General features: G+C 47.7%; 1 protein-coding gene across 1 annotated transcript; it reads right to left on the reverse strand.

Annotated features, from left to right (window-relative positions):
• Positions 1-1,345: 1,345 nt before the first annotated feature.
• Positions 1,346-22,049, reverse strand: EXOSC10 (exosome component 10). The gene is made up of 25 exons (XM_067720380.1): positions 21,872-22,049; positions 19,466-19,602; positions 18,596-18,719; positions 17,441-17,545; positions 16,989-17,154; positions 16,725-16,839; positions 15,584-15,659; positions 15,262-15,372; positions 14,915-15,058; positions 14,227-14,417; positions 13,044-13,200; positions 12,750-12,898; positions 12,535-12,585; positions 11,773-11,884; positions 9,807-9,857; positions 9,566-9,644; positions 9,363-9,472; positions 7,096-7,191; positions 6,677-6,751; positions 5,430-5,517; positions 4,291-4,364; positions 3,604-3,775; positions 2,771-2,832; positions 2,124-2,200; positions 1,346-1,487 (listed from the first exon to the last, which is right to left on the reverse strand). The coding sequence occupies exons 1-25, from the start codon at positions 21,980-21,982 to the stop codon at positions 1,457-1,459; spliced, it is 2,664 nt and encodes an 887-aa protein (XP_067576481.1). The 5' UTR covers positions 21,983-22,049; the 3' UTR covers positions 1,346-1,456.
• Between the last annotated feature and the right edge of the window lie 1,257 nt (positions 22,050-23,306).

Here is a 23,306-nt window from a genome sequence, read left to right on the forward strand (position 1 = left end):
AGTGGAGAAGACTCTGTGCTCCCAATGCAGGAGGCCCGGGTTTGATCCCTGGTCAGGGAACTAGATCCCGCATGCATGCCACAGCTAAGGAGCCCTCCTGCTGCAACTAAGACCCGGCACAACCAAATAAATAAATAATAAATAAATAAATATTTTTAAAAAAGGTGAAAGACTATAGAAATATAAAGCCGTTTGTAAGTTACAGATATACATGGTGGACTTCCCTGGTAGCACAGTGGTTAAGAATCCGCCTGCCAATGCAGGGGACACAGGTTCCAGCCCTGGTCCGGGAAGATCCCACATGCCGCGGAGCAGCTAAGCCCGTGCACCACAACTACTGAGCCTGTGCTCTAGAGCCCACACGCCACAACTACTGAGCCCACGCACCACAACTACTGAGCCTGCACGCCACAACTACTGAAGTCTGCGTGCCTAGAGCCCATGATCTGCAACAAGAGAAGCCACCGCAATGAGAAGCCCGTGAACCACAAAGAAGAGTAGCTCCCGCTTGCTGCAGCTAGAGAAAGCCCGCGCATAGCAATGAAGACCCAACACAGCCAAAAGCAAATGCATTTATTAAAGAAGAAAAGATATACATGGTAAAAAGCCTTTCTATCAAAATGTTAAAGGTTATCTCTGTGTGGTAGAATTAAAGATGATTTAATTTTTCTCTTGGCATTTATCTATGTCTTCCTCATTTCCTACAATAAACATGTTATTACTTTTAATTATTATTATTTTTTTGCGGTACGCGGGCCTCTCACTGTTGTGGCCTCTCCCGTTGCGGAGCACAGGCTCCGGACATGCAGGCTCAGCAGCCATGGCTCACGGGCCCAGCCGCTCCGCAGCACGTGGGATCTTCCCGGAGCGGGGCACGAACCCGTGTCCCCTGCATCGGCAGGCGGACTCTCAACCACTGCGCCACCAGGGAAGCCCTGTTATTACTTTTATAATTGGGAAAAAAAAGTGTAAAAACAAGAGAGAGAGAGAAAGAAGCAGAGAAGAGACCAGGCCCTCGTGAAGCCCCGCTGGTTCTAGGCACCCACCGGTCCCTCCCGAATGTCCTTTCCACCATTTGGCTTCATTCATGTGATCCGAAGGTGTGTGAACAAGTGAGAACTCTCGGGATGGACAGTCGGGTGAGCGCTGTGCTCCAGGCCTCCCTTTCCTGAGTCACAGGACAGCCTCCTGCATTCCCCCCTGGAGGTAGTTCTGGATTTCTCCAGAAACCACACCCCAAGGGCACACTTACCCGAGGCCACTGACGATGGCGATCTGGACAAGATGAGATCTGCTCTCTCCTGCCAGAGCCGTGGTGGCCGCAAAAGAAAAGTCAGGAACCAGCTTTCTTCCAGTAAGAATTATTTTTAATGGTTTAAAAATGAGTCTGTACAAAACCAGCACCACCATTTGGTGCTTCCAGTCCATGGGAGGGTCCCAAGGGTCTCTTCCAACACTATCTCTTTGGCCAATTGTGCCTGAAACCTCTGTAGAGACAGCACGAAAACAAGAGAGTTACTTCTTCCAGTGTGGCTGAACGTCGGCTCTCAGCCAGTTTATAAAACGTTGTGAACCTTAATCATGCAGAACGGAGGGAAAATGGACTGTCTGGGGGTTGCGAGGACTGAGCAGGGCAGCAATGTGCCCCAAAACTCCAGCAGACAAGAGCGGGGCCGGAACGGCCGAGCTGACCGAGATCTACAGGCAGGTCCCTCCGTTACGGCCACAGCCTGGGGGCGAGTCCTGTGACCTCAGGGTCTGCCTCAAGGATCAGGGTTCCACACCTCTAACTAAAATATTCCTGAACAATGACAACCCACATTTGCTTACGGACTGTTTTTCTCATTCCTCAGAAACAAGCTGATCTAGGCAAACTTCAGACCTATTTGCTCCGAGGTGCCCCTGGGAAACCGTATGGTACCGGGAGAGCACTGAGGGTGACTGGAGCCCGGGGAGGCCGTGGCTGTGACTGGCATCCAGCGATCACCTCTCCTGTCCCAGCTAGTTTTCCAAATGACAAAGGGCGGGATCGGGTTGGGAGAGGCCGTCTGAAAGTCTTTCCACCTAAGGCCTCCGAGCCGCTCACCGGGTTTCCCGGGCCACGCCGGCCATCTGGCACGTACCTGTCTGACTTTCCAGTTGGAAAAGACATGCTTTTGTTTCCCATCGGCGGTTTAATTTTTTTGGCTGCAGTGCATTTCTGAAAAGAAGCCATTGAAGCTGAGTGACAACCATGACTGCAAGACGCACAGGAAAACACCCCTGAGCTCAGATGGCCCATCAAGGACTCCAGCGCCACTGGTGTGACTTTGGTTTTCTTGCAACTGGACATTTCTGGGTGTTTCTGAAGGCGAGGCCATACAGATGAGCTACTGAAGAAACGGGAGGGCTCCACGTGGGCCTCGCCCCGCCCCCCATGCCAGACGTCCAGCCACCCTCTGCTCTGACTGGAAGCAACGCCCACGGTGGGGTGGGGGGGCAAAGGCAGGCCTGTGCCAGCAGCCACAGGGAGGGTTTCGGCCTGTGGCTGTAATTCCCATGGCAGCAAACAGAGTAACACCCTTCAAAACCACACACCCACTTCTATAGACTCTTTAAAACATTTTTTTCTTGCTAGAATAGTTGACGGGTATTGTCTGTACTTGGGAAGAAATGAGGTGAGGGAAAAGATATGCAAAAAGGATTCCTAGATGGACCTGTCTTCCAAGCAGTGGAAGAGGTCAACAAACACGCACCTGGAGCATGCTGGGGTTCTCAGTCTATTACTTACCTTGCCAGACGGTGGCTGCTTATTTGGGTCAAACTGGGAAGAAAGTGTGGATTTGCTGTCTCCTGAAAGGTAAGAGAAGAGACGCCGGTGATCGTGTGAGTGAGTGAATACACACAACAGACTTACTACCAGGCCGGGGGCATAACATTCAGGCAGTGTGGGCTGTCAGTCCACTACCCCTTTACCGAGAGAAACTTCTGGCTGCTGTAACTTCACAGATCATGTTCCCAGTAGCTAAGGGCAGCCCGGAGACAAGGCTCATTTCTCACAGGTCTATTCTCAGGTCAGGGGCAGATGGCTAAAGCACTGGCCACTTTACATCAAGGAAATCTATCTGGTTTCTGTGCAGGATGAAGCCACTGTCAGTAAACTGGGACCAGAGGTGACATTCCTGCAGAAAAGACTGCTGTGTTGCCAAGGAGGCTGCTCTGCAGTCAGGAATGCCAGCCTCAGCCCCTTCAAGGTAGACAGGCTCTCACCGGCTCAGGAAGCACAGAGCTTCATCTCCTGGACATCAGGTTTTCTCAACAAACCAAATCGTGTGTGTGTGTGTGTGTATGTGTGTGAAAACACAAGCTCTTGTGAAGAAGGATGAAGCCACGATTAGAACAGACACCATTGTGCTGAACCACCAGAGCGGCTCCTACAAGTCAGTCCCAGGGGCTGAGGGAGGTGGGTTTCTGTCCGGTCACCACTGTGTCCTTGTCTTGCCCTCACAACTCCTGCTTCGTGCCAGGTGTCAGGCAGAGCTGAAGCTCCGCCGAAGGCCCGCTGTTTCTTTACCCCATGTGACACGGCAGGTAGTCCTTGCAGGGCACCAGTTCTGGCCTCACCAGCAAAAGCCTTGAAATCCGACTTGCTGTAGTCATATGGGGTAAAATCTTTTTCTGGTGGATCTGGGTCTTTTAGCTTCTTGGAAATTTTGAGTCGTTTCTTGTCTTGTTTCTGTTCTGTCGTCCCCGGGTCACTTGTTGTTCGTTCCCTCTTCTTGGCAGCGTTCTCTAGCTGTGGATTGAACAGACCCGTAAGAGAGCAGCACGCCCCGCGTGCCCTGCAGAGAGCACAGCGCGAGGGACCCGCCGCCTCCTGGGCTGTAACGACTGATTCGGTGATGGGGAGAGGAGCGCCGGCGGGCAGTCTGGGCGGGGCTGCCGCCAGGTGGACCGAGACGAGCTCCCAGAGGGAGAATGACATCGGGCCACTTCGAAAGGCCGGGGCTGAGCATTCCAGAATGTTTGGGTGCCGGGGAGTGACACAGCTCCCAGGAGGAGTGGGACACAGCGCGGGCTTGAAGCCCTGTCTACTTCTACAGGCGAGGGGCACGTTTATCCCAAATGCGGAGGGAGGAACGTCGAAGAGGGATGACAGCGTCAACCTTCTCAAGGAGCACGAGGCAGCACCACTTGACAAGCCAGCATGAACTGGGAGGAAGCATTCAATCCAAAGCTGAGGGCAAGCCCTCCTGATGCTTGAGAACAATCCTGACCACAACCAGAAAACGCAGAAAAGCCAGCACGTACGGCGGCCTGCTGGCGGACGGACACGGCCTGCTCCGCTGCTGCTCCGCACTCCTCCTTGGCCTGGTCCCGGGCAGCTGCAAGAGAGAGAACCGTCTCTGTGCAGCCTCCGCCCTCCTCTGCCCACAGCGGTCGCCCCAGCTGCGCGCGCCCTCCCTGCCCCTCAGCCCCCTTTGCTGGTCCCACCCCACCTCCCCAAATCCCCACAGGGTGGCTGCCGTGGGGCTCGGGCCCAGATGCTCTTCTCATCACCCGCCGTCTCAGTCCACACCCACACCTGCCCCTCATGCACTGGCCTACGGGACACCTCTGAGGGTGCTGCGTCGGGATCTCAACTGTAACACGTGAAGGACCAGAACCAAAACCTCGTCCGCCTCAAACCGTTCCCTCTTCAGCCTCACTGTCGACGGCAGCCCCACCTCCTCAGGCACTCAGGACGAAACCTCTCGAGTCCACGGACCACCCTTGAGTCCTCACCCCACGCTGTCGGCTTCACTACGGGCCACACCCAGGCTCTGACTTCTCACCACCTGCTCTGTCCCCAGCTCGTCCACACCAGCGTCCCCTTGCACCTGCATTCCGGCCCTGCCTCCTGATCGGACTCCCTGCCCTGCCCTCTGCGCGGCTTCCAGGGGGAGGCCTCCACAGCCTAATTCAGCGCATGTCCCTCTTCTGCTCAGAACCCTGCAAGGCTCCCAACTCACTTGGAATTAAAGTCCTGACAACGGATTCCTGCTCTCTGCCCTCCCCTCCTTCCCGCCTTCCTCATCCCCGGGGCCTCCTGCCCACGCTGAGCAGCACGGCGAGCTGTGGCCTTGGCCTCGCTGGGCCTCCGGTCCGGTACCCTCCCCCCGATCGCTGCAGGTCTCTGCTCAATGCCACGTTCACTGACTGCCGTAGGGAAGTAGCCCGGCGCCCCCTCAGGCCCATCCCCCAGCACTTCCTACCTCGCTCTCTGAGCAAGTACCCGCTGCCCTGACAGCTCACACATCTACCGGCTGACCGTCCGCCATCCCTCAGCAGGGTGGAGGCTGCTTTGCTGTATCTGGCATGTCGCTGAACGATTAAATCGACAGAACGACGTGCAAGGGCTGTTCTCTAACGAATGCGCTGAGTCTCTGAGGAAGCAGATGCTGCGCTACCTGTGTGCTCAGCTGCCTTCTTCTTGGCGGTTTCTTTACATTCTTTTTGTACCTGTACCTGGCTTGCCAGCTTCCAACGGTTGCTGATCTATAATGAAAACAAACAAAACAAAAAACTCCAGAACTCAGCCACCTAGGAATGCTTTATTTTTTTAATGAGGTGATGCAGAGCATGCTAACCTGGCAGGTATATACATTCTAGGTTATAAGTTCCATATCTAATGACACACAAAATAAAACCTCAGGCTGGCTTTATTATAAGCTACTTATTAAGAAGGACACAGTACAGCTGTACCCCAGGCACGGGGCTGGAGGCTCACATATGCACCCTCTCATTCAGTCCCTTCTGTGATCCCGGGACAGTGGCATTAACATCACCCCTGCTTTACGGACAGGGAGCAGTCTCGGAGAAGCTACGATAACTCGTCCAAGGGGCGTGGTTGATAAATGGCGGAGACGGGATTCAAGGCGGGACTCCCGCAAGTCTGACGCGCTTCTTTACGGCATCACCTGTACCTGCGGCCTTAGAACGCATCTAGGTGGCAGGAACCAGCAAGCACGGTGAGGGACGGATGGCTGCTGAGTGTGCCACAGCCAGTGGGGGAAACCCTGCCTGACTCCCCGTCCAACAGCGGCAGGCTAACCAGCAGTGACAGGGTGGAGGCCCATCAGGGTGTCGGCCTGATTCTCTTGCCTAAAGAAAGAGTGGTGCTGGGAGCAGAGGGAGGCAGGCCACCTATCTGACCAGAGCGCTACTTTCTGCAGGGAGGAAGAGGGCTTTTAACAGACAATTCACATGCGGGCTCCCAGGAACATCTCACGGGGACCCAGGGAAGATGTGCTCTCATTCCTACTCATGATGCTGCTGAAGACAAACCACACGATACACGACAGAGTGCTTTAAAATGCAAGCCGCCACCTTTACGGACCTCATAATATTCATATATCAAAACGCACCCAGCTGTACATTTCATATCTCTGTACTTTACACCAAGTAAATTAAACTTCAATTTAAAAAAACAAAAACCAAAGATCTGTTTCTTAAAAAGTCCCCCAATGCTTTCGAAAATCTGATTAAAGTCTGGCTGCTCTCTCTGGAAACAATGCTTATATATGAAGTGCTTCTTGCATTCACTTTCAGGGAGGTTCACAGATGGGCTTGTTTAAAACAGAAACCTGGTTTAAGAAATTAAGAAGTCCCCTTTTCTTAGAAAGTCACTCTTAGAAAGGGTGACAAATCCACTTACTTCATAGATTTTCGAAGATGGATCGAACTTTGCTGTCTGAGAGACGTGAGCCCGGGATTCTAGTGAAGGCAGAAACTGGAGAGATGGAGACGCAGTCACGTTAACCGCTGAGAAACGGAATCCGGACCCAGAGGTCAGTGGCGCTGAGATGGGAGTTTTCTTGCTGGTTCCATCTTAGGAGGCCTCAGTGCAAAGCATCAGCCTGGCCGCGGCTGCCTGGCCCTCAAGTGGGGTCTTCTTTTTGGCTTTGTCTCAAAAGACCTGACCCCAGGTCTCAACCCACCGCCGGGGACGACTTCACAGTTTTGAGGCTTCCAGTCTCTGAACACTCTCAGCTTCTTTTCCAGGCAAAAGGCACCTACAGCTACAGAAAGCTCTGCCTCTTCTGTCAGCCCTTAACATACACAACCATTACTTACCATCCGAAATGGATTTTCAAAGGACTCCATTATGTTCTGGGCTTTTTTCTGTGCAACTGTTAATGGACCCTTTCCATTTTCTTCAGCACTAGGTTCCTGCAGGGACAGAAAATGATCACTCATGTAATCATTCTGTGACATTAAGATACAAGCAAGAGGAATAACAGTAACAGTAATGATACTAACAGTTGACATTCATTCATTCATTCACGCCATGCCGCATACGGGGATTTTAGTTCCCCAATGAGGGATCAAACCCGTGGCCCCTGCAGTGGAAGCACGGAGCCCTAACTACTGGACCACCAGGGAATAACTTAAATTTATTTTTTTATTTAAAACTTCTTTGGGACTTCCCTGGCAGTCCAGTGGTTAGGACTTGGTGCTTTCACTGCAGTGGCCCAGGTTCAATTCCTGCTTGGGAAACTAAGAGTAAGCTGCAAAAAAAACAAAAACAAAAACAAAAACAAAACAAAGCAAAAAAAATAAAAACAGACAAAAAACAGAAACAACCCCCCAACCCAAAGAAAAACCCCCAAAACAATTTTAATTTAAATTTTTAAAATTTAAGTATAGTTGATTGACAATATTAACGACTATTTTTTTTAAAGTCTCCCCTATGCATAAGGCACTGTAATAACCTGTAATAGCACACAGGAGGGTGTTTAATACATATCTATTGAATCAATGAATTCTCACCATGTCCTTACAACCTATGAGCTATGTGGCATTATTCTCACCATCTTACAGATGAGGAAAGTGAGGCTGGGAGAAGTTAAGAAAGTCTTCCAGAGCCTTGCAGCTAATAGGTGCAGAACAAGGATTTAAACCCAGGTCTGGCTGGCTCTAAAATGTGGGGTTGTAACCTGAAATTACCTGAAATTTAAAATCATACACCTTTATAGGTAACCAATGAAATTATGCAACAGAATGTTGCTTCCACCTGGGTTCATCAGCATGTGCTATCCTTTGGCTTTTTCTGTAGTTAGGCTCCCTGCCACACAGGGCACGAGGGGATCCAGCATCCTTTAGACCAGGCACAGCACTTACACGTCCACACAGCCGCAAGTTCACGCTCACATCTTTAGCTGCCTAATCACTTTGTGGCTCAATGAATTCTGCGGTCAACTAAAGCTCCTAGACTTCTTTTCACATGAAGCAAGACTAAATGTATGTAATTAAGTGAAAAGGAAAGTTTACTCCCGGGTGGTACATCTTGCAGGTGGTACTTCACCTCCCTGGCTTTGGCCCAGCATCCGAGTGTGGTGGAATAGCTGTGAACGGTGATCCCGTAACCTACTGGATCACCAGCTTCTTAACCATCTGAACATCTGCTAAGCTTGACACTTGTCTTTTTCCATATAGACAGTATTCTTGCTTCTCTTTCTCAGTTCCTTCTTTCTAGAAATTATGGTTTTTCCTTTCTACCACATCTATTGCTTGCTGTATTCAGAATTTTATCTGTGCGTTTTCCTTTTGTCCCTGGTCATTTCAGTATCTGTCCATCCTGACCAACAAATGCACCTTGGTCTTCCTTGTGCAAAGAACCTGCAGCTCAAGTCACTGGCGGAAAGGAGAAGTGTGCTGGGTGGGATAGACCGGGATAAGCTCTGTCGCATCCCAGCCCGATTCCAGGAACACGGCTGGGCTCAGGCGGGCCACAATGGGACTCCACACTGGATGGAGTCACTACCTACCAGGACTCAGCCTCTCTCTGGGATGGGGAACAAGCTCCTACCCACTTCCTAGTGCCTGATTTCCTGCAGCTCACTTCCTCTAACGAGCCAGACTGGAGAAATGCTCTCTAAATCTTCTCTTTTTCATCCAGAGCACATATAGGTGGTGCTGGCAGCTGTCAGGAAGGTATACACAGCACACACTCTTCATCGGAGACATCACTCCACCCCTTCTGGGAATCAGGGTGAACTGTCCCTTGACCGTGGATGTTCGGGAAAAGTCCCTGCTTATGCGCCCCTGGAGCCCACACCCACTTCCCTGGGGGGCCATCGGTGAGTATCAAGATGTCAACCCTCCCTTGAGGATCTCCTCACGCAGAGTGCACAGAGAATCCTCTGCCACCTCCCACAGACCTCCTCGTCAGGGCAGCAAACACCACCTGGCTGATGGCCTCCATGCCCACTCCCACCACTGCTGGCTTCTACTTCTGGTGTTCGGCTCAGAGGTGGCCACGACACTCCAGGCAGACGGCCTGTGTGATAAACCCAGTACGTCCCCCCGGTCTGTCTCCCCTCCCCAAAGATGTTACTCACGTTAAATAACGTGATGACAGCGGTAGCGATAAGGCATCCGGAGCCCGGCAGGGCCTCCTCTTCTTCTCGGGCAGTGGGGAGGCCCTCCTGCTTCTGCACCGGCACAGGCCCTACAGGGAGGGAAGTCAGCACGGTCGAAGCCTGTGGGATGGCACACCAGGCAGTCCCAGCTGTCCAGGATATTCCAGAGGGCTTTTCATTACCATTGGTTGCAATGAGAGGACAGCCGTCTGACGGGGCGTGGGAGCAGTCGTGGGGGCCGAAGAGAGCATTCTCCAATCTCTGCAACAAAAAGAAAGCACCAGGCTGACACGAACAACCTGCAAGCAGGGGGCAGCCTTCTGCCCGAGGTGTCAGGCCCTGGTGTCTGTCAGGGAGGTTGGGTCCGCGCTGGCTTTGACCGATGTCTCCCCCAAAGAAGCAACAATAAACACATCCCGGTACCTCAGGGTTGGGTGGTGGCCCGTCCTTCCTCACTCCAGCTGCAACTTCAGACTGAAAAGTAAAAACAAAGAGAACTTGAGAGAAGTTCCCTGAATTGATGATACACACATTTCTTCCCCCTCAGCGCAGGAGGGTCCGTTCACTAGACGGTGTTTTTCTCAAGAGCCCAGAGATCTTCTCTCATCCCTTCATCCCTTCCAGTGCCTGGCACTATAATTACTTACTGCTCAATAATTATTTGTTGGATGAAAGAATAAAACCTTTTATCGTAACAAGGCACAATGTGGAAGGACTCCAAAGAGCTTGATAAAGATTCTTCTCTTGTCACCAGCGTTTCTCTCTTTACTTGGAAAAAGTATAGAGCCAAGAAAGAAATTTTAACATGAAGACAGTAAATATGTTTATCCTCAGATTCTCTTCTTTTTCACCTTTGCAAAGGGGCTGATTTTAAGTCTTCTGGAATCAATAATCTTTCAAAAGATTGTAAACATGATTTACCACATGCTGACACTACTTAGACAAAACATGAAAAACTGTCCCAATAAAACACAAATCAAAACATGCAGGGCTTCCTTGGTGGCGCAGTGGTTAAGAGTCCGCCTGCTGATGCAGGGGACGAGGGTTCGTGCCCCGGTCCGGGAAGATCCCACATGCTGCGGAGTGGCTGGGCCCGTGAGCCATGCCCGCTGAGCCTGCGCGTCCAGAGCCTGTGCTCCGCAACAGGAGAGGCCACAGCAGTGAGAGGCACATGTACCGCAAAAACAAAAAAACAAAAACAAAAACAAACAAAAAAAACATGCAAATTTACCTGACATCTTGCATTATCTACACAAAAGCAGAGGCGTGCTGGTGTGTGCGTGCCCATGCGTCGCACATAGACGTAGATGTATGGATCTGGATTATGGGCCGGGGACCCTGCTTTCATCTAAATTTTCCTAAACTTTAGCATCTCCTTCACAGTTAGCTCTTTCTGAATTCCCCTCTTCTATCCAAGGTTCTCATGTTTCCCATCACCTTGGCTTTATATGTGGAGTGAACTGTCCTTGACTCCACCTCCGTTATTTTCAAATCCACTTGCCAGTCGGGGAATACCTCTAAAGCACTTAGCATCGTGCTCCAAAAGAAATGGCAGGGAAGGGCTTCCCTGGTGGCACAGTGGTTGAGAGTCTGCCTGCCAATGCAGGGGACACGGGTTCGTGCCCCGGTCTGGGAAGATCCCACATGCCGCGGAGTGGCTAGGCCCGTGAGCCATGGCCGCTGAGCCTGTGTGTCCATAGCCTGTGCTCCGCAACAGGACAGGCCACAACAGTGAGAGGCCCGTGTACCGCAAAAAAAAAAAAAAAAAAAAAAAGAAATGGCAGGGAATTCCCTGGTGGTCCCGTGGTTAGGACTCGGCGCTCTTACTGCTGAGGGCCCAGGTTTGATCCCCGGTCTGGGAGCTAAGATCCCACAAGCCACACGGTACAGCCAAAAAAATGAAAAAAAGAGATGGCAGCTGTTGTCTCCATCTGTTATTAAGTCCCATCGATCTTTTCTTCTGAAGATACTTCTTGTACCCGTCCTTTGCTTTCCATTTCTGTGACCAACACACTCATCAGGGCACTATCACTTCATTCTGGACCACTGCCCATTTTCCAAAACGAGCTCCCTGTGCTGAGATCCCCACTCCATTTTATCCCGCCGGGTTAACTGCCTCTGAACAACAGCTAACCAGCCCATTAGACATCATTAGACATCACTGACTCGTTGGATGATCAAAGATAAGGTCATGAAAAAAAGGATGAGTTTTAGCTTTTGATTATCATAAAGATACACCCACTGGATTTCCTAAATCCTATTATGTCTTCAGGATTTTTTTAGAATGGAGACCAGCTCACGTCCATAGGACACCATAAGGAGTAAGACACTGGCAGACAGGGTTGAGAACCTGCTGAGTTGGGAACGTTTAGCAGAAAAGCTTTCTTACCTTGAGCAGGGGCATCTCTCGCGCCTGCTGAATTAAAAGATGCATTTCATTGATCTGCTGCCGTACAAGAGGTGGCACAGGGTTACAGCAGGCTATGATGCCCTGAGGTTCCCTGAAGGCAAGCGAGAACACACTCAACTCATCGCCTAGGAACACAGCCCTCAAAGGCTCCAGGAAAGGACAATAACCAGATAAAGCCAGAGCACGGAAAGCTCAGGTGGACACCAAGGAAACACCGTCACGTCTGGGCAGCCCAGCCAGCTGCTCCTAGACGTGCTCCCTGCTGCACTGAGCCTTGAGCAGAAAGCCTCTTACAGCTGCCTCCTGCTAACCGGGAGAGCTGGAAAGAAGGGCCGCAGCTCTGCTGTACTGCGATTCTGCAAGGAGGTGATAGAAGATTATGAACTTTGATTCTCTGCTTATACTTCAATTAACATCATAAAACGTCTAAAATCATAAGATAGCTTAATTTGGAAGAAGGTACAGACATTTTCCTTCCTTGTAAGTGGACGCTATAGGCTCAGACACTTACATGGGACTCAGTATAAGGCATATCCAATGAAACAGTTCCAGTTCAGAAGTTTTACTGCCTAAATGGCAGCCCAAGGGCAGAGACTGCATTCCTTGGTGCTAACTTCCTTGAGCACTAATCTTCTCTGAGTAAACAGCCTTGAGGCAATAACAATCAGGGAAGCTGGACTGTGAAGGACAACTCTTCTCTACTGAGAAAGTCCGGGAGCATATTAATCAGGTCTCACTCACTTGGGCAGTTCCTCAGCTATCTTTAGCATCATATGGTTTGGAAGGACATATCTGGAATAAAACACACAACAGGATCACATTAAATTCAGCCAACAAGTTCCACTATATGCTATAACCCTGGGAAAACAACCAACTTTCATGGCAAAAAGGGAAAAAAGTCCATTATTTCCTTGTTACCAGACCTGGCAAGATTAAAAGAATCTCTAGTCTCTTACCCATAACTTTCATCTTCCCTGCGAGCAGTTTTATCCCTCCAGGCAAACAGCAGCTGAAAGGCCGTTAGTTGCTGTGTGTTGAGATGTTTCTTTTGCTTTCTATACAGTTCCAGGTAAGATTCATCCGTGAAGATAGGTTTGATGAATTTCTGCAAAATATTATCGAATATTCAAGATCAGTGGGAATCAATACTGTGCCCTGGGCTCTTCAAGACACTGGGCTCTTTTCATGAATGCAAAGAGCAAAGCAAAGAACAAGTGGGACCTGAGCGGAACCCGGGTGTCGGGCTTTACCTTGAGGCAGATGTCACGGCTCCGCTGCCACTCCACCTGCAGCTGCGTGGGCTGCTCGTTGCCACGCTCCCACAGCTCCAGCCTCATCTTATCATAGATGTAAAGCAGGTAATGAGTGTCGTCTCGGGCATAGTTGAGCATTTCCTCAGGCAGAGGTCTAGAGTTGCAACAGAGAACATTGTTTCACACCCTTCCCCCTGGGCGGCAATTCAACTTGTCTACGCTGCTGGAGCTAAGACATTTTTGGTTCCTTCTGATATCAAAGATTCTCTCCCGGCCAATACTACAGTTCTACCAGCATCTCCTGCATCTTCATATGACAAGCCACTCTTTTCACAGCTGGGTAGAAAGGGCAGCAGGGCAAGGATGTGGTTAAAAATAAGGGCCCTGCTGTCCTGAGTTTGAATCTTAGCCCAGTGTATGGCACGTGGCATGGGTTAAATAACAGGTAATGGTTTTTAGATTTTATCATTTTCATCTTACATTTGGACTTCACTAGGTTCTCTTTAGAAATTCTGGCATGAGAAGTGGAGAAAAGCTTGGTGCTTCTCCATACAACAGCTGCAACCTCAGAGAGGAAGCCGGCCATCTGAAAATGACCAAGGTGAGCAAGAATCCCACAAAGTATGGCCAAGACTCTGTTACAGCCTTTGACTATAGTAAACACTGACTATAAGGCTAAGTCAGCGCTGCACCTTAGAATCCTCTCACACCTATGGGAGACCATCTCACGCATACACAAGCATCCCTATCCGGGAGATGTGAGTTACAAACAAGAGACTGGCGTTGACAAATGCTGACATGGTGCGGCTCTTTCAACTACTATTTCCATGAAGCATAACACACTGTTTATCTAAGATAGTAATTCCCAGCTTTTTCAAATAGGAAGCATTTTTTTAACCAATCCATTTAAAAATTTTTAAATTCCTCACATTACAGAACTAAACTGAAATTTACTAACATTCCCCTCTATGTAACATAATCAGCCCAACATAAACTTCATTGTTATTCTAAAACTTCCAGTTGTCCTTATGCAACGAAAACAACTGGAGAAAAGCCCAACGACATTCAACTGAAGATTCAAATGGTGTTACAGCCTGCACAAAGGTCTCCAGGAGTGGGAGTTAATGAACGCCGAGGCCTTCTTCTGCCATCCCCATTTCCTGGTCAAGAACAAACTAACCGTATTCTCCAATCGGCCAGCTGATACTGCTTGTTTGATTCCACGTTGCAGTAGAGCTTCAGCAGATGGTCGAGGGAGTGCCTGCCCAGGTTAAGAAGGCGTGCTGCCTGATGGGTATCAAACATGTTCACCACGTACAACCCAAAGTCCTTCTGTAGCCATTCTATGTCTGAATCGGCACCGTGGAAGACCTGAAAACAAAACCACAGTCAGGCAGTACAGTGGCACAAGGCCACTTATACTCTGAAATGAACTCTGCCCCTAGGTTATTAGAACACTGGAATTAGAAGACAGGATAAAGATTAAGATGGGTTCAGTTTTAAATGCCTCTTTTAATTTGGGCCACAGCCTTCTACACTCCTAATTGCACACTTGTAACTGCTAACAGCTGATGATTCTAAGAAACCTGCTCTGCTAACTTCAAGGGTAGTCATTAAGTCCAAACAATCTTGAGAGCATGGGCTCACTGCAGTACTCATCAAAGTGATTTAACATTTTTCTGGGTGGTAACGAGCTAAGCCTTAGCTCTTCTAACAGGGGTTTAGAAACAAAAGCAGTTTAGCATGTGGTGCCCTAGTGTGAAGTTACTGTTATTTCTCTCAACTTTATTGGGTCTACGTTGAAATGATGAAAACAGTAAACTGAAAAGCACCTAAATCTTGCACTCACGTGCAAGAGTGGGACTGACCTTAACAATAGCTGGGTCTGTGAGGCTCTCATTGAGAATGTACATGTCACTGCGAAGCTCCAGGGTGTCAACGATGAAGTCTTCTGTCCGGGTGGAAATCTGCATCAGGCAGGTGAGCCCTAGGAAGCTCCGGTAAGAGTGGTGCTAAAACACACAGAAAGAAGGGAGAACAGGAGAAAAAGATTTTACCAGGCTTACCTTTACCGATTTTGAAGTCAGTTATAAAGCAGAGTAATATAATTAATTTCTACCAAAAAGTAGATTTAAATTAGTATTAATTCTGTATTTCTTGAGTAGGTCAACGCACAGGAAATGAAAATTTTCATTCCAGGTCATTAACAAGTTACCTCCAAGTCTACAGCAAATTCTTGACACTTCAGGAGCTTTTCATTGAGTTCCACTAGTTCATCCAGCGAGGACACGAAGTGGCAGGGTGTCTCTCCTACAGGTCTGTATAACTGCATCACAGAAGTACGGGCAGAAAGAGCAGACTGTTAAGAATCATCTTTCATGAAAGTACCAAAATTAAGAGTTCAAGAAATAATCCAAAGTCATAACCTTCTACTTTAAAAATATTTAAGGAAAGCCAAAATTACATCCAGTAATCTATGTATTTGATTCTTCCTGGGCTACTTGGGTACCATCCATCAGCTAAGGTTGGGCACTTACCTGAGGCTCTGGCTTTTGAAGGACTGAGTCTGGTGGAGTGAAGTGATCTAGTTCGTACTGATAAGGATGTGCAAACCTGAATCAATAAAACAAAAAGAAAAATCTTTTTGATTAATTCCATGATTCAAGGAAGAACAACTGCTTTAATCCAATTCGTAAAAACAAACAAGAAAAGACCATTGTGAAAATATTTTTAAAAGCATCATTGTTTCAACAACGATTCAAGTGCATCAAAAAAAAAAAAAACTGGGTGAAACTTGTTCACCCTTAAAGTATGATAATTCAAAATCGATTCATTTATACAGATTTGAGCACTAATTTGCCGAACACTGTACGGCTGCTGTTGTGGATGATACAGAAAGGTGAGATATGTAACTCCTTGTGGTTTGGAATAACGAATCTGTGAGGTGAGAGAGAGTGGTCAATACCTCAGTTGGTCATATACCAAATGATGTATTTTTTTCAGTTCCTCTATCAGATACTTGCATAAAAATCCTAAGCCTCTCAGTTCCTTGAGGGCAGGGCTGCCTTTCATTACCTTTATTTCTCTAGCACTCAGCTAGTGGCCTCACAGTGCAGAGCTGGGGCTGAGGCACAAACGCTCAGACACTCTGGCTGCGTGTGAGAAAAAGACCAACACTGAGGAAGTTTTCATCACCGTTTTTCTTTGAACTGAAATCAAAGTCCTCTTGTCTGTTTTAAGCAAAGTTTTTCCAAGATGCTTATCCTGCCAGTGAGAAATGTCTTTTCTGTACTGAATTTATTGGTGAGCATTACCTTCTTGTTTGCATCCACACCTAACAAGAAAGGCAGAGTGGTACACAGGAAGGACAATTTTAAGAAAACTTGGGCTTAAAGTTCTAGTTCTGTGGGAAGTTAGCATCCCTAATTTTGTTTTCTCATCTGTCCAATGGGGACGAGAGCAACTGGCAGCTCTCAGGACTGCATGAGGGCTACGTGAGATGGTGCTTGTGCGAGGCCCTCTGCGAACACAAGCAGGAGGTTTAATCGATAAGATGCACGTCAGGATAAGGACTCCTCAGATTCTGTTCTCATTCACACGTTACAGAAGTGACACAGAGTGAAAATGCGGCACGAGGATGAGGGCCATGGCAGGACGTTCAGACAGGCAAACACTTACATGTCCTGCTCCACCTGCTGGGTTCTCTGCTGGTGGATGAAATCTGCCAGGGCAGGGGGGACATCCAAGTCCTCTGGTCGGTCCTGTGGGCGCTCCCGCCTTTCTTTAGAGAGTGCTGGAGACCCAAGCAGTGACAAAGACACATTCACATTTTGTCTAGTTATGGAGGGTTAACTGGCTCCCTCTGAATTTGAAGAAAGGAAGGTGGGAGGGATACCTTTTCCCCTTGATTCGTTTTTGTTGGGCAGAGCTGGCACTACTTACCCTGAGGGAGGGGTTTCTGAGCATTGGGCTTGATGAAGATTTTAGGAAGGAACGGCGTGTTGGAATTGTCAACCTTCTCTCGGAATTTAAGCTGAGGCCGGACGATGTTTTTTGCATGAAGCAGCCGGAATGTTTCACATTTTGTTTTTTTGCTATATTCTCCTGCCTATGATCAACAAATATAAATACTTTATAACACAGCAACTTGATGAATTAGAATAAATTCCAATTTATGCCTTCCAAAGACCACTCATTTAAGAATGTATGTGTGTGTGAGACTGGGGGGTTAGACAAGAGGGTGTAATTAGGTTGTGTCTATTTATGAGAACAACTTAGGCAGTGGCCAGTTCTGTGTCCAATAAGTTAAAACAGAAATGCAAATCAGAATGGGCAAGGGCCCTACTGCAAAGCTGACACTGAAAGCTCTAGTTCACCTGAAAAGCAGCCCTCACCTTCCGGTTCCAGCTGGACACTATGGTTTTAGGGACCTGCAATCCTGCAGGGAGGACAGGTTGTTGATTCTTATTCACACCTGATGCTTCATCCAGTAAAATGCCCTAAGAGTAAAAGAGACATTAATTTAGTATCTTCCTTTCAGGGTTAACAGAGCTAATTACCTAAAATTTTTACGAAATACATTCAGAGAATTATGTGCGAGAGTACACACTTATAAGGGTGGATCACTGTAGCAGAGGTGATTAGAGAGTCATCAATCGCAAATAAATGAAGCATTATTTGCTCAATGACAGGGCTGTTATCAGGCACTCCCTACCCTTGATCAAGTCTCTTTACAGTTCTGAATTGGGCTGAAAATTCAAAAGTGATTCAACAGTATGCTGTGGCCCGCTAAAATAATTAAAAAGACCCTAGACTGTATTAAACACAGAGGTGCGGTATTTAGAGTGAGAATGAAGCGCGTCCTGGTCTACTTTATAAAGATGTGGAATCTCAGTTTGGGCACCATTAACAGAGGTGCACCCAGCTGATAAATGCCAGGACTTGAAATCATAAAGTACGAGAAACCACTGAAAGACCTGTGGGCATTTAGACCATGGAAGAGATGACTTCAAGGGACAGGAGAGCATGATTTAAATATCTGCAGGACTGTCACATGGCTGAGAGTTAGATGTGTTTTGGACAATCTGTGTGTATTTCTGTAAAGAATGTTATGCTGTAGTATTAGGTGTAAGTAGACAGTCAGCTAGATCAAATGATTCACATCTCCCTCCAATTATGCAAGTCAAGGTGTTTAGCAGACTGTGGATAATAGTAAAAATAGACGAAATTTTGGTTCGGATCTGTATCCAGAGGCCTCTTCTCTTGCAACAAAATGGGATTCGCAAATCTGGAAGGTAGATTACTAATACAGCACTTTAAAAACAGCCTTTCCCCGGGGCAGTGATACTCTGAAGTGATATATCTGAAGACAACTGTGTTATTTTTGGGAAGAAGAAGCCAACTAGCAGAGGGAGGGAATATCATTACAGGCCAGAAATGCTAAACTTCCTTTCTTTTCATTTCCTAAGGTGCTTGGGTTTCTTTTCATACTTAATAATACGAAAGCTCTTCATCTGTTAGTAACCTTAAGAGTAATGTGAAATACTCACCACTCTTTCCAGAATAACATCATTGGCATCAACTAGCAAATCAAACTTGTCCTCCAGCTCAGTCACTTTATTCTGATCCTTAATGTTGCTTCGACATCCATGGTACTGCATTACCCTACTCATGCTAGAAAGGACAGGAAAACCAAAATCAGCTTGTATACTTTTATTCATTTGTTTATAATCTAGGAGAAAGCTCCCAAGGCTTGGCTTAGACTATTCCCAATACTTTTTGATCAAGCTAATAAAACCTGCACCCTTTAGCAAAAAACATTGCTAGTTGTATGGCACTGGGCAATTCACTGAATCTCACTAAGACTTATTTTTCTCATCTATTATTTGAGGGGGTGGAAGAAACTATCCCAAAGCTTCCTTTAAATTCTAAAAAAAAAAAAAATAACACTAAGTAAATAATATACTCTGCATTCATTGTTTTACCATGAAATCTAAAACAGATTCTCTAATTCTGTCATGCAACAGTTAAACAAAATCAATGTTTGTGTAATGCCTGTCCTAATACACTTATTAGAAAGTTATTACTAAAAAAGAAACTAGATTAAAAAGAAAAAGAAAGCTAATACTTGTGACTTTCCAAGTTGTGTGAGAGAATCTTGGATCTAGGTTTTCAAGTCCCATATTAATTAAAAAAGATTCATTGTCTATAGCTGCAATAGTCAATATATATTTTAAAAGTAAAACTCAAAATTTACCAAGTAACATTTCCCTAATTAACATTTCCCACTGTCTCATTTTTACATTTTATAGCTCTAAAGCACAGAAAATTATGGTAAGAAAAAAACAAATTTCAGGAAAAATCATCTACTTCTTTATAGTCTTTTTTTTCAACATGAGAAACCAATATACAGTACTTACCACTGAAGCAACCTGTCTCCCTGTGTTTCACAAAATGCCTGGAAGCCAGGAAAACTTCGGTAAAAATCATACTCATCACCAAACTGTGGTAGGCCCCCAGATGCCTTGGTGACTGCCACCACTGCCCCAAGAGCAAACTGTCAAAAACCAGAAAAACAAGCATGTTTTAGACACGGATCACCATTCATTCAGCAACTCATTTTTTTTCAAGATCTACTATATATAATGAATTGTGCTAGATGATGAAGACCTTCATGCATCCAACAAATATTCACTTACTGCCGATTTTACACCAAGCCCTTATGATACAACAGTGAACATGAAACCAAGTTTTGGAGCTTACATTCTTGGGAGAGTAGGGAGAGAAAGAACAAATACATATATAATATGACTAATATTCAAAACAGCCTGGGTTTGAGTCTTGGCTCTGCTACCTATTGACTGTGACCTTGGGCAAGTTATTTTATTTATTTGAACCTTAGTTTCCGCCTTTGAAAAATAGGCATAAGGGGGACTTCCCTGGTGGCGCAGTGGTTAAGCATCTGCCTGCCGATGCAGGGGACACGGGTTCCCGATGCAGGGGACACGGGTTCAAGCCCTGGTCCGGGAAGATCCCACATGCCGCGGAGCAACTAAGCCTGTGTGCCACAACTACTGAGCCTGCGCTCTAGAGCCCACAAGCCACAACTACTGAGCCTGCGTGCCACAACTACTGAAGCCTGTGTGCCTAGAGCCCATGCTCTGCAACAAGAGAGGCCACTGCAATGAGAAGCCCGTGCACCACAACAAAGAGTAGCCCCCGCTCACTGCAACTAGAGAAAGCCTGTGTGCAGCAACGAAGACCCAAGGCAGCCAAAAAAGTAAATAAATAAATAGATGTAATCTCTCATTATTAAAAGAAGAAGAAGAAAAAAAAGGGGCTTCCCTGGTAGCGCAGCGGTTGAGAGTCCGCCTGCCAATGCAGGGGACATGGGTTCGTGCCCTGGTCCGGGAAGATCCCACATGCCGCGGAGCAACTAAGCCCATGCGCCACAACTACTGAGCCTGTGCTCTAGAGCCTGCGTGCCACAACCACTGAAGCCCCTGCGCCCAGAGCCCATGCTCCACAACAAGAGAAGCCCGCGCACCGCAACCAAGAGCAGCCCGCGCTCACCGCAACTAGAGGAAGCCCGCGTGCAGCAATGAAGACCCAACGCAGCCAAAAATAAATAATAATAATAATAAAAAAAAAGTATAAGGGACTTCCCTGGCGGTCCAGTGGTTAAGACTCTATGCTTCCACTGCAAGGGGCACGAGCCACGTGGTGTGGCATGAGCCATATGGTGCAGCAAAAAAAAGAAAAAAAAGACAATATAAGAATATTCTAGATCTTTTGGATAAGCAATTTAGAATGGCTACTGTCCACAGCTGGACTAGTGTTTATGGCTCAGTTAGTGCCAAGTAGGTCTCTATTTTAACTGTTGTGTGATAATGAGAAAAAACCTGAAGTGGCTGTCATAGGTAAATGACAGTTGGTCATATCAAGGCCAACTGACATTACTGTGAGTTGTGTAATAAATGTTTTCCAAGAAAAAAAAAGAGAGAGAAAGATGGGAACTTGAATCATGGTGGGGTACATGGTAGCACTGAGCCACCCAATCAGGACCATGGCTAGTGGCCCAGGAACTATTCAGAACCAAATAAATGAATTAATAACAACATCTGCTAATGATGAATTAGATATAATGTGAGTGGCGTTTTGGAGGATCTGTAGTGCTAACTTACAAACTATTTTAGTTTCATGGTCTTGGAAGAGCTATGCATGAGGTGTTTAATCCCAGGTTGGTTTGTTCATATTTAAGCACCAATAGACAAATAATGTAAATGAACTCTATGTTCCTTCGAGGAGGCATTGATAAATGTTCTATGGCACCTCCAGGAGGGACACTCGGTGGCAGCTGTAACAGGTGACATTAAACCCAGGGTTTGGGATTATGTAGGATTGGCCCTCAAGAGAGGGAAGAAGCGCCATCCCGGCCGCGGGGGGCGTAAAGCAGCCAAGTCTCTCTGGAGAGTTGGTCGGGTGGCTCAGACCTGGGCGGGGTCGGGGTCGCGAAGGCTGGGGACATCAGGGTGACCAGAAAGCCCTTCCCACGAGGCGGAGACGGTTCTCCATACTCGGGACTACATGGGCTCAAACGGAAGATCAAGGACCCGGGGGAGTGTGGCGTCCCCGGGTGTCAGCGTGCGAGGCCCCATCCCCGGAGGATGAAGACTGTGCCCGGCGCGGGGAGCGGCCCCTAGACCCCCTCCCGAGGCTCCGCTGCAGCATGCGCGCGGCCGCGTGGGCGGCCTCCAGGAGGGTCCGCGCCTGCTTCCGGTCAGCCGCGGGCGGCTCCCTGTGCCCCCGAGGCCTCACGAGCTCACCTTCACGAAGCTGTCTGCATCGGGGAAGCCGGGCAGCACCATCTCCCCGTCAGACTCGGTAGCGCTTGTCGCCGACTGGGCCTTGGACTCTCGGGGACTGGGAAGCGCCATTTTTCCGGCTTGCACGGCTTTTCTCGCGAGAGTGCCTCAGCCAACGCGACGTGCACGCACTGCGCATGTGCGAAGGCTATTCTTGAGTTGGGGCGGTATCAGCTGAGTACCCCACCCGGGGAATTTGACGTTTTTCTTTAACTTCGTATTATTTCATGACAGCAACCCAGTGATTTACGGTAAGACCTGGAGGACCCAATTATTCTTATATTTAAAGCTTGCTCCTCCCAGGCTCTGGTTCCGTGGCCCCCTCACTCACTTGATTTGACTCCTGCAGTTATCCCCTCTCTGGCGTCATCTATCTTTTCCCTCGCTGCTGGTTCATCCCTAACAAACTACAAGTATTCTGGCATCTCTCCCAAATAAAAGACAAGCTAGAAAACAACACTCCACCCCACACTTCCTTCCAGCCCCTGTAACATTCCTCTTGCCCTTTATAGGTAAACTATTAGAAAAGGCGTCTATATGTTCCTACCGTAGTTACCTCCAGTTCTCTGGAACGCCTCCAATCAAAGGTTCCTCCCCATCCACGTCTTAAGGCACTTAGTGTGAACTCAAACATTTCTTACATGAATGCCTGGAAGAGCTCTTGTTAGGAGGTTGGCAGTATTGGGCAGCTCAGGGGTGGATTTGGGAAACCCGGTAGGGTGTGTGCTCTTTCCTAAGATCAGGAGTGGCACACTCTTAATACAATTTGTTTGGCTTAGTAAATGTTAGCTGTTATCTTTTTTTTTTGGCTGCACCTCACGGCTGTTAGGATCTTAGTTCCCCAACCAGGGACTGAACCCGGGCCCCAGCAGTGAAAGCGCTGGAGTCCTAACCACTTGACTGCAGGGAATTCCCATGTTAGCTGTTAATCAGAATATCTTATTAACAGAATGCTTGTTTTTCATTCTCCCTGCCCCCCATTTGTGTTCCTCAGGTACACAGGTACCCTGGCCGAACAAAGGCCGAGGCTAGAGTAGTTCATTTTTACAACTAATATTTTGAGCACTTAATTCATATAGTTCAACCTAGGCTGTGCTGAGTGCTTTACATGGATTAGGTCATCCTCAAAACAACCTTCTGGGGTAGATCCACATTTTCAATGGAGGAAACAAACACAGAGATTAAGTAACTTATCCAAAGTCACACAGATAGGATGAGACGGCGTTGAGATTTGAAACTAGGTAATTTGATACCACAGCCTTGACTCTTACTGCTTTACCTGCCTCCAAGAGATTTAAGGCCCTCCCTTCACACATCTTACATGAAACTATCCTGGATCGATAGGGGAATTAGACTGTCTTTTAAGGCCTCCGTTAGCATCTCACCTTCTTCTGGT

Source organism: Pseudorca crassidens, chromosome 2, assembly GCF_039906515.1.
Source record: "Pseudorca crassidens isolate mPseCra1 chromosome 2, mPseCra1.hap1, whole genome shotgun sequence".
Classification (NCBI taxonomy): domain Eukaryota; kingdom Metazoa; phylum Chordata; class Mammalia; order Artiodactyla; family Delphinidae; genus Pseudorca; species Pseudorca crassidens.